Raw genomic sequence first — 11,977 nt, forward strand, 5'->3', positions numbered from 1 at the left:
TATTTTTCTGCTGCTCTTAAATGGCCAGATTTTGATTTCCGAGAGAGAGATTGTTACATATATTAGTAGGTCAGGTGACTAGTGCTCTGTGTGCCCCTCCTTGAATGAATCTGCTCTGAACCCAAAGCTGGTCATAGTCATTCAGTTGTGAACATGCTAGTGCAGGGGTTCTCACAACAAAATTTTTGGTGGCCTCAGAGTCCAGCCACCAACTCTTGCTGGTGGCTCCTCTGACAAACCCATCTCTCTGTCCCTGCCTCCCAAGGCCCTTCATCGAGAGCCCTCCCCAGGGAAGGTGGGTCAGGGACTCACTGGCCACCTACGGAGTCCCAGGCGCCACATGCCCTGGCCAGCGAACACTGCAGCCGCCTCCACTGACAAGATCCGCCTCCGGTGCCAAGCATATTGGCCCCACTCATCTCCAAGGAGGCTGCACCATGCAGGGCGCTGATCCCTGCTGGCGGTGCCAGTGTAAACACCAAGGCAGCACATCTCACTGCCCTTGGTAACAGCTATTCAGGAGCAACAGCTGGGCACTGCAGGGAGGGGCTGCTGCTTTGCTCCCCACTCCCAGTCCCTGCCCCTGCTTTAGAAGCTTTTAAAATCCACTAGTGGCCACATGCAGCCACGGTGGCCGCATTTTAGAAACGCTGCTCTAGGCAGTAGCGTGTGCTAGAGTTTTTTCAGCAGCTCCGCTCTCATTGTGGACTGCAGTGTACACAACCAAATGGGAGATGGCAGCCATGAGACATTACAGCCAGGATCTTAATCAGGTAAACCAAAGTCGTATGCCAATAGGTTGGGAGCCACTGGTATTAAATTATAATTTGAGTTGGAAACTGTAATTAATAGTGCACACAGGAAAATTGTGAAGAGTTTTTGTTAATCAGAATAAGAATGGCTGGTCTTTAAAATTGTGTCATTAGGTTAATACAAGAGCTAGTAAGTCAGGAATCTGCTATTTTGTCAAAGCCAAAATGGTTTTGTGGAGACATATCAGTTTTGATGAAGCTTTAGAGAGAGACGGGCAATCTCTATAGCTCAGTGGTTCTGGCACGGTCTGGGATGCGGAAGACCCTGCTGTGCCTGATTCAGAGCTGTTTTCACCCCAGGGCTGGTCTACACTGAAAATTTACATCAGCGTTGCTACGTCTCTCAGGTGTGTGAAAAAATCCACGCCCTTGAAGGATGTAGCTATGCTGATCTAACTCCCAGTATAGACCCTACCCCTAGGTCAATAGAAGAATTCTTCTGTCCACCTATCTACTGCCTCTTGGGGAGGTGGATTAATTACAGCGATATGAGAAGCCCTCCCGTCACGAGTGAGTGCCTCCACTGAAGGGCTAGAGCCGCGTAGCATTTTAAGTGTACACAAAGCCTGATCACTCTGAACTTGCTCCAGTGCGGAGTGAAAGCAAACTTTGTAACCTTGAAAATTGCCGCAAAATAAAATTGTCATCATCCTCCGGTCGGCTCTAGTTATAACTGGCAAAGGCAATAAAATGAAATCCTTTTTCATGCAATGTAACTGAACTGTGGAACTCCTTTGGCACAGGATGTCATTGAGGCCAAAAACTTGGCAAGAGTTAAAAAGCTAAATATAACTAATACAAACAGATTTTGGAAGAGACATTAAATCTAAGACATGGGATTTTAAACTAATTTAACCAGGGATTAGGAGGAGACCTAATGTGGGGAGCACATCTTCCCATACCTGCGTAAGGCTACTCGCACTTCCGCTGCAACAGCTGGGACTGGCCACTCTGAGACAGGACACTGGACTAGATGGACCACAGCTCTGATCCAGGATAACAATTCCTGTGTTTCTAAACCAATCAAATAGCATTTCTATCTCAGACAACACTCTTTGGTCTCAAGGAAAAATACAACCCATGCTAACTCAGTGTGATATAGTGTAAATTGTGGTGAACTAACCAGTTGTTACATTTTGTTTTCCTGTTAGTGTCTAAAAGAAGACGTGCAGCGGCAGCAAGAGCGAGAGAAGGAGCTCCAGCAGAGATTCGCAGACTTTATGCTGGATAAGGAGACTTTTCAATCAAAATATTGAAGCACAAAATTACTTGGTTGTTCGATGTCACATTTTTCAAATGCACGGATACTTCTCCTGCATCTTGCCATCCATGTGTCAGAAATCAAGCATAGGTAAATTTGCAACTCTTTGCATCTTGTGTTTTTTGTAAATGGACTGTCATTGTACCAAATGTTCTAGGTGTGAACGGCTTGGTTCAGTATTGGAGATTTGGATTTAAACATCCAGGACTTTGATATTAAAAGAAGAAATCACACTGGGATTTTTTTAGCCATGTTGTTTGCTAGGGTTATTGCTGATTCATGCTCCTAGTGTCTTACCGTTCTTAAGATCTACCAAACATATACCTGCAGCATATGTGCTTGTGAATAATGTCTCTTGAATAAACCTGGAATGTAAAGAAATATATAAAAAGAAATGTTTGTCTCTCACTTGGAATGGAATCTTGAGAAAAAGAAAAGGAAATATCTGTTTCATGCTAATGAGAGAGCCTTTCTTTTACTTTACTGTCAAACAATTAAGAGCTATGTTATCGGTAAGGACATATGTGTAGTATAAGTAGGGGACATATACATAGGATTGGAAGGGACCTCCTGGGTTATCCAGTCCAGTTCCCTGCTATTGCAGGCAAGCCAGCTAAAACTAAAGACTCCCAATTATTTTATGCATCTGTCACTCAATGCTCTTTTTTAACATCTGGATATCCAGTGGTCATATGGATACATAAAAGGATTGAAGAAATAAGATTAGCTTTACCTTTCCCATGGAGGAATAGGGTGTTTTTTTTCAAAAGCACTCAGCATTAGCCTAGCTGCTCCCATCAACACCAATGGGAATTTTACCTCTGAATTCAGGGGGAACGGAATTAGGCCAGCTCTGAGCACTTCTGAAATTCCTACTGTAATAGTATATCTCCTCTTAGTTTAGCTGACAATTAATTTATTGGATGAGATCCTAACCCACATTTTGGCCCCATAAACTGGGTGAAAGGGCCAGAGTAGCATAAAGGGGTACTAAAAGCACTTGATCCAGCTAGGGAAGAACCTGAGGAAGGCAGCCACAGGCTGCTTTGTAAGGCCCCCTCACAAGCTATAGATTGCATGTTGAGGGCAGGAGGGTATAACTGGGCCGTGGTCACAGCACACAGTGCTATGGAGATCCTGGACAGGACTACTGAAACCACCTTAGCCCTCCTTCTCCTGGGCTGCGAGTTTTGTACTGCGCCTCTTAGACGCTCAGCACAGAATCGCACCCTCTGTTTTTGCGCTACTAACCTTCTGACCTTAACACTCTCCCTATAAATCATAAGGGTGGGACTTGTGTTCCTAACACACCAAGCAACTTCTCAGAATCCCATCCCAAATCTTTTTCTCTTTGTTGTTCTGGCTAATCTGAGACGATGAAGATTTGGGTTTTACTATTATGTATATGCCCGTGGGTTTTTTAGTGTTACTTTCATATTGTTTTCTAACATTTTTTAACTACATCCCTTGTTCCTTTTCCCTTTTTTTTTCTGCTTCAGGTAATCTCATCAAAAAAAGCTGTCCGATTAGACAGAACCTATTTTCCATAAACCCACGTTGATTGGCATTAATTATATTATCCTCCTTTAATTCTTTATTAATCGAATTCCTGTAAAAGGTGCTCCATCATCTCACCTGAGATCTGTATCAGAGTGAGAGGCCTGTAATTACTCAGGTCCTCGTCTTTACCCTTTTTAACTATTTGCACAGCATTACCTTTCTTCCAACTTCTGGAACTTCCCTGGTGTTCCAAGACTTATTGAACATCAACATTAACAGTCCAGGGAGCCCCTCAGCCAGCTCTTTTAAAAGTCTTGGATGCAAGTTATCTACACCTGCTGATTTAAAAAAAATTGTTTGCTCTTTTGTTCATGTACTCCACAAACAACTGACTTTTTTAATTTAATTGATAGCACTGAAAAGCCCCATTAGACTGCTGTGTGATCATGCAGGTTCTCTGTGCTAATGTGTATATAGAAGAATTTCAGAATTACAAACACCTCGGGAATGGAGGTTGTTCATAACACCGAAATGTTTGTAACTCTGAACAAAACGTTAGGGTTGTTCTTTCAAAAGTTTACAACTGAACATTGACTTAATACAGCTTTGAAACTTTACTATGCAGAAGAAAAATGCTGCTTTTAACCATCTTAATTTAAATGAAACGAGCACAGAAACAGTTTCCGAACCTTGTCAAATCTTTCTTTAAACTTTCCCTTAATTTTTTTAGTCATTTACATTTAACATAGTGCTGTACTGTATGTGCTTTTTTGTTTTGTTTTGTCTCTGCTGCTGCCTGTGATTGCCTCCTTCCGTTTCCCGATGAGGTATGTGGTTGACTGGTCAGTTCATAACTCGGAGGTTCTACTGTAATTTTAAATCCTACATTTACTTGATTACAGCATGCCCATTACATTGCAGCCCTTATGGGAAGAACCTTGGAGGGCAGCATGAAGATCTTAGGTGTGCAGATTTCTGTTTAAAGCATCAGCAGTGGCCATCATTTTCACTGCTGGATTGGGCAATTTGGAAAAGCATCAGTAGTCCGTATCTGACTCCACTGATTATTGATGAGAGGATTAGCAGCCCTTCAAAATCTTTCTTTCTTCAATAACAGATTCATTAGAGTGGGGATCTCATCATAAGTATTAACACAGGTCAAATTATTTTCTTTACTTTTGTGTGTGTGTGTTTTGTTTTTAACTGCATCAAAGAAAGTGTCTTTAAAGAATAAAGAAAATAATGATCAGTCTTGCATTTTGGTTATTTTAACCTTGGTGTGTATATATAAAAGGAAAATCTTGTAATGCGTATCGTGTGTTATACAGCAGTTCTTGTGGTTGTATAGTAGCTGGAGATTTTAACAAAACCCCTTTTAGGTTTACCACAACCACAGTTGGGATTCTTCCCTTTCTTGTTGAGGAAAGCAACAGAGTCTTTGAGGTTTCTTGCATTTCTTCTTGACAGTTCCATGCCAAGTAGGTACTCAAACCTTCTGCCTCTGACCGTATGCTCTGTGATGGCAAGTTAAAGGACAGAGTCATCATGAAAAGTCACATTTCTCTCTGAAATGTGTGTACCTGCTGCAGTTATTCATATCTGAGGTTATTGCATTTGAAAGAAGTTTGCAGAAATCTTATTCAGTTTTCTCAGTTGTTTGCTTCCTGCCTTGACAGCACTTTGTGTATAGTCAGTTTCACTGTTTTCCCTGTCTTTTGGGCCCAGATCCACAAAGGGTCTTGGGTGTCGCACCACTGCGTGTCATGGCACCTAATTTTTGAGGTGCCTAGAAAATCACAGGAACACGACTGTGATCCCAACAAGCCTGAGATAGGTGTCTGGGCACTGGACGGGGAGAGCTAGGTGCCTTAGACTGTGGTCCACAAAGCCACCACTCTAGGCAGGGGGCTGCTTAAGCTAGCCGTTAGGAGACACTGCCCAGAGGGATGTGTGCTAAGCCCCACATCTCTCTTGGAATCATAGAACCACAGGGTTAGATGGGACCACAAGGGTCATGTAATCTAATCTGCTGCCAAGATGCAGGTTTTGTTGTTTCTAAACCATCCAAGACTGATGGCCATCCAGCCTCTTTTTGAAATCTTCCGGTAAAGGAGATTCCATGACTTCTCTAGGCAGTTTGTTCCATTGTCCTACTTTTCTTACAGTTAGGAAGCATTTTCTGAGATTTAATGTAAATATGCTATTTTGTAGTTTGAATCTGTTGCCTCTTGTCCTGCCCTCTGTGACGAGAGAGAACAACTTTTCTCCACCTTTTCTATGGCAGCCTTTCAAGTATTTGAAGACTGCTATAAGGTTCCCCCTTAATGTCTTTTCCAAACTAAACATACTCAGTTCCTTCAGTCTTTGCTCATATGGCTTGCATTCCATCCCTTTGTTCATCTTTGTCACTCGCCGCTGGATTTATTCCATTCTCTCTACATCCTTTCTATACATTGGTGACCAGAACTGGACACAGTGCTCCAGCTGAGCCCTAACCAGTGCTGAGTGGAGTGGTACTATCACCTCCTGTGACTTGCATACTATGACCCGTTAACGCAACCTAAAATTGCATTTCCTTTTTGTGTGGGTGTGTGCAACAGCATCGCAGTGTTGACTCATGTTGAGGTTCCCAGATCTCGCCCACAATTCCCAGATCTCTTTCAGAAGTGCTGCTGCCAAGCCAGTTATCCCTCAGTCTGTATTTGTGCATTTGGTTTTTCTTCCCTAAGTTAGCACCTTACATTTGTCTTTATTGAATTTCATTTTGTTGTCTATAGCCCACTTCTCCAGTTTATCAAGATCCCTCTGAATTTTAGCTCTATTCTTCAAAGTGTTTGCAACCCCCTGTGGCTTTGTATCACCTGATAATTTGATCAGTATGCTTTTATTCCTATATCCAGGTCATTAATAAAGATGTTAAATAACACCATATCCAGAGCAGATCCCTGCAGAACCCCACTAGAGACCTCCCTGCGATCTGACATTCCATTAATAGTTACTCTTTGAGGTTGTTTAACCATTTATATATCTACTTAATTGTAGTTCTGCCAAGCCCGCATTTATCCAGCTTACTTATCAGAATGTCATGTGGGACTGTGTTAAAAGCCTTGCTGAAATATGATGTCGACCGCATTCCCTACCCACCAAACCAGTTACCCTGTCAAAGAAGGAAATCAAGCTGGTTTGGCATGATTTGATTTTAGTAAATCCATGCTGGCTGCTAGTGATCATAGAATCATAGAACTGGAAGGGACCTCGAGAGGTCATCTAGTCCTTTCCCCTGCACTCAAGGCAGGACTAAATATTATCTAGACCATCCCTGACAGGTGTTTTGTCCAACCTGCTTTTAAAAATCCCCAATGATAAAGATTCCACCACCTCCCTAGGCAATTTATTCCAGTGCTTAACCACTTTGACAGTTAGGAAGTTTTTCCTAATGTTCAACCTAAACCGCCCTGGCTGCAATTTAAGCCCTTTGCTTCTTATCCTATCCTCAGAGGTTAAGAATAATTTTTCTCCCTCCTCCTTGTAACAACCTTTTCTGTACTTGAAAACTGTTATCATGTCCCCCTCTCAATCTTCTCTTCTCCAGACTAAACAAACCCAATGTTTTCAATCTTCCCTCATAGGTCATGTTTTCTAGACCTTTAATCATTTTTTTTGCTCTTCTCTGGACTTTCTCCAGTTGGTCCACATCTTTCCTGAAATGTGGTGCCCAGAATTGGACACAATACTCAGCTGAGGCCTAATCAGCGCAAAGTAAAGCAGAAGAATTACTTCTTGTGCCTTCCTTACAATACTCCTGCTAATACATCCCAGAATGATGTTTGCTTTTTTTGCAATAGCGTTACACTGTTGACTCCTATTTAGCCTGTGATCCATTATGACCCCCAGATCCTTTTCCGCAGTTCTCCTTCCTAGGCTGTAATTTCCCATTTTGTATGTGTGCAACTGATTGTTCCTTCCTAAGTGGAATACTTTGCATTTGTCCTTATTGCATTTCATCCTGCTTACTTCAGACCATTTCTCCAGTTTGTCCAGATCACCCCTTGAACTCCCTCCTTTTGAGGGGCAGAAGGGATTTGACCAGGGATCTGTCCCCTCTCTGGTGAATGTTCCAACCACTAGGCTAATTAAACAATTTAATTGGGTCAGTGAAATTAAAGTGGAACAACTTCAACAGGAGAGAGTGAGGGAGCCCCATATCATAATATTCAATTGTGTAGTGATTTTCTTTTCATCCCTTGGAATCAGGCTTGGTATTTTTGTACAGGATCAGTCCTCAGCTGTGGCCTACTCCAGAGCCCATTGAAGTTTGTTGAGAGACTGCCATTCACTTCATTGGGCTTTGGATCAGGCACCTGGTGAAGTTAATGGTGAACTGTGCTGATTTACACCAGCTGAGGATCAGGATCCTGCAGATGACCACATTAAACATGCTCAGAAACAAGACAACGGGGCAGGTTTTCCAAGGCACAAAGGGTAGTTAGGTTGCCACTGAAAGTCAAAAGGCATCAAGTCATAGAATAGCCGGGTTGGAAGGGACCTCAGGAGGTCATCTAATCCAACCCCCTGCTCAAAGCAGGACCAATCCCCAACTTTTGCCCCAGATCCCTAAATGGCCCCCTCAAAGATTGAACTCACAACCCTGGGTTTAGCAGGCTAATGCTCAAACCACTGAGCTATCCATCGTCCCCTCAGTCCTTCATATTCTATGAAGCAAGTCCCTAACTCCCATCGGTGCCTGGGCAAATCTATCTTCTCCACAGTGAACATTGCATTTAGCCACACAGTTTCCATCATTTTGACAAGTTACAAGTTATTAGCCAGTCTAGCAGCTGTAAGTGAAGTCTAGAACATGCAGGCCAAAATTTGGGTTGGTACCATAATCAATATTTCGTCACCAATTTGGCTGGATGGTGGCTGTTGAGGGAGTTCAGCACCTTTGAAAATGTGGCCACTTTTCAAAGGTGCCTTAAAATGTGGCCTAAACATGGATTTTTATGCTTTATATTTCTTTGTCTACAAATCCTACAGTAATAACTTACTCTAGTGTGCAAATGTTGGCTTGATTTTTACTCCCCAAGACAGCACAGTTGCTGGGCAGGATGGCATTATTAAGGCCTGGACTTACTCTCCCTCACACTCATCTCCAAAATCCAATGCTTGGAGTTATCCCCCATGCTGTGAGTTCAAAGCAGCACCTGTATAGCAAGTAGGATTTAAAAGTGCAGTATCAAATAGCATTTTCCCCATTGTCTTAGTTTTGTGAAATGCTGGCTGAAAAATAGCCAGGTATTAATTCTAAAAGCAAAAGCAGTTCATGGTCCCTGTAAATGATTCCAGATTCCCCCCTTCCATCATTCTAATGCTGTGACTTTCAAAGCTATTTATTAGCAACTTTGGGACTGGTCCTGCTCTCAGTGAAATCAATGGCACAGCTCATATGGACTGTATGGAGAGCATAAGATCCTGGATTAAGAAAGCACTGAAGCATGTGCTTAATTTTAAGCATGAACAAATCAGTCCCTCTTCAGCAAAGTCCTGATTCAGTAACGCACTGAAGCACTGCTTACGTCCCTTGAAGTTGATGGGACAACTCCATGTGTTTAAAGTTAAGCGTGTGCTTAAGTGCTTTGCTGAACAGAGTCCTTAGTGACTTGAAAATATTTAACAAAAGATGAGTAGCGGTGCATAGCACAGTCACGTCACACTAAAGCCGAGGTAGCCTTTCCTCCAGGCCCATATTCTTACAATTAATTTTGTGGATGGCTCATAATACTTACCAGTGCCTCATCCATGATAGTAAAATGCATAACAGGTGTGAGAAATGATCACTTGACTCTCGAGCTTCATATTTGAACTCAAGGTTGCTTTTTGTCTTCCTTTCTTTCCTTTGTTTGGCTCAGGATTTGTTAGGGGCTGTCGTTGGGCCAGGGTTGGGCTTCTCAAGAAATCTCCCTTTCAAGTTAAAGTCAAAGGTTTTCCACATCTCGGATTAGATGGGACTTGGCTCATTAGATCATTTTAACGTTTACAGGTTGTAACAGTGGTTCTGATGTATTCAAATTACTTAAAGATTTCTCAAAGGAAACTCAAGTACCTCTTTTAAGATCATTTATGTACATGGATAGCATTTATGAATTGTGATGCATGGAAATGGAGACTATATTTCTTATTTAGTCAGATCATATGTCAGATCCCTTGCCAAGTATATGCTACAGGTGAATGTTGCTTGGGATCGGACAAAAAAATGCTCTTAAAAAAAAAACAAAAAACATGTGGGGTCCATTTTGTGTAATCATCATGCCTGTACCATTTTAAACCATTGTAAGCATGGAAACTTTGCCATTGATTTCAATGGAGCCAAGATTTCACCCTGTTTATATCTGATTAGTCTTTCTGTAAAGAGAGGGAAAAGATAGATAGTCACTTATATTTAATAGTTTCATAAGCCAGGCCAACAGCTCACCAAATTAAAAAGGAATTCTTTTAACTTGATCTCCTGCAAGATCTTGTGCCAGAACTAACTCCGTTCAAGGGGAATAAATCTCCTGCTCGCACATCAGATGCAAAGGCACCGACTGAATTGTTTGTTTCACTAAATATTTAGCTAACTCTTCCACTGATGCACAGGGTCTTAGTAGAACTCATCATTATAATTTTGAACCACCATGCAAGCACTATACATGTAACCTGATTAGCATAGTGTAATTGTCACAGGATGTTGGCAAGACTACCACCATAGCTATATCTTTAGAAAGACTAGGTAGCTATAAACGTGATTGATGATCATATATTTATGTTAGTGAAGATTGATTTCAAACCAAAGGGCATATAAAGACTACAGGCAAAGCCAGGAAGGTATCCCTGTCGCTTTCTGGCTTCCCTAAATCAAACACAGCCAAACCAACATATAAGACAAAGACCAGGTGTGTACAGCCTTAGGGTACATCTACACAGCAAAACAAAAACCCACAGTAGCAAGTCTCAGAGCCCAGGTCAACTGAGTAGGGCTAAAAATAGCATTTTGTGCTTGGGTTGGAGCCCGGGCTCTAAGACTCTTCTCCCATCACCACGTTTCAGGGCCCAGACTTCAACCCAAGCCCAAATCTCTACACTGTTATTTTTAGTTACACAGCATGAGCCCAAGTCAGTTGCCCTGGGCTCTGAGACTTGCTGCTGTGGGGTGTTTTGGGGTTTTTTTTTGTGTTTTTGCTGTGTAGACGTACCCTAAGGCTGTACATACCTGGTCTTTGTCTTGTATGTTGGTTTGGCTGTGTTTGATTTCGGGAAGCATCTAAAGTCTAAACGCCAAAGATTTTCATTACCTTTTGCCTGGAGCTTTAATAGTATTCTTAGCTGAAAAGAGAAAATGCCAGATGGTCATTTTTTAAATTGAGGAGGAAACTGAGATAAATTGGGAGCAGTTTGCATGGTGGCGAAGGAGGAGAGACATTATTTCATGTCCCACAGCTCTAAAAAATTGATCACGCTGTTCTTCAGAATTCTTAATAGAACAAACCATCGGCATGCGGCAGCCACCTAAATGTTCCATGTGTTCTTGTACTCCATGCTTTTTTTGCCTCTGTCTTCACGAACAAGGTCAGCTCCCAGACTGCTGCACTGGGCAGCACACCATGGGGAGGAGGTGACCAGCCCTCTGTGGAGAAAGAAGTGGTTCGGGACTATTTAGAAAAGCTGGACGTGCACAAGTCCATGGGGCTGGATGCTAAAGGGTTGGCGGATGTGATTGCAGAGCCATTGGCCATTATCTTTGAAAACTCATGGCAATTGGGGGAGGTCCCGGATGACTGGAAAAAGGCAGTGTAGTACCCATCTCTAAAAAAGGGAAGAAGGAGGATCCATGAAACTACAGGCCAGTCAGCCTCACCTCAGTCCCTGGAAGAATCATGGAGCAGGTCCTTAAGGAATCAATTCTGAAGCACTTAGAGGAGAGGAAGGTGATCAGGAACAGTCAGCATGGATTCACCAATGGCAAGTCATGCCTGACCAACCTGATTGCCTTCTATGATGAGATAACTGGCTCTGTGGATATTGGGAAAGCGGGATTGGTCCTGCTTTGAGCAGGGGGTTGGACTAGATGACCTCCTGAGGTCCCTTCCAACCCAGATATTGTATGATATGATTCTTTCATTGCTGTGATCACAAAGGGAGAGGAGAATTGTGGGGCGAGCCTGGCAGAGAGAATTGAGAGAGGAAAGAACAATGACAGTTAATAAATATACAGAGAGAATGATCCTGCAGCTTAAGAAAGGTCTCCCTTCCGCCTGCTTTGCAGTTACGCCCGAATAAACACATGGGGCTGCATCTTCATCTGGTGTAAATCAGCATAGCTCCATTGACTCCAGTGTTCTGATGTACATTAGGTTAGGCTCTGGCC

General features: G+C 42.5%; 1 protein-coding gene across 1 annotated transcript in view; it reads left to right on the forward strand.

Annotated features, from left to right (window-relative positions):
• Positions 1–4,792, forward strand: part of CDC5L (cell division cycle 5 like) — a 49,279-nt gene extending 44,487 nt beyond the window's left edge. The window contains exon 16 of the mRNA XM_073335763.1: positions 1,964–4,792. Coding sequence (XP_073191864.1) covers positions 1,964–2,068 — 105 coding nt within the window. The 3' untranslated portion in view covers positions 2,069–4,792. The remainder of the gene's footprint in view (positions 1–1,963) is intronic.
• The last annotated feature ends 7,185 nt before the right edge of the window (positions 4,793–11,977 follow it).

This window comes from Lepidochelys kempii, chromosome 3 (assembly GCF_965140265.1).
Source record: "Lepidochelys kempii isolate rLepKem1 chromosome 3, rLepKem1.hap2, whole genome shotgun sequence".
In the NCBI taxonomy this organism is placed as follows: Eukaryota; Metazoa; Chordata; order Testudines; family Cheloniidae; genus Lepidochelys; species Lepidochelys kempii.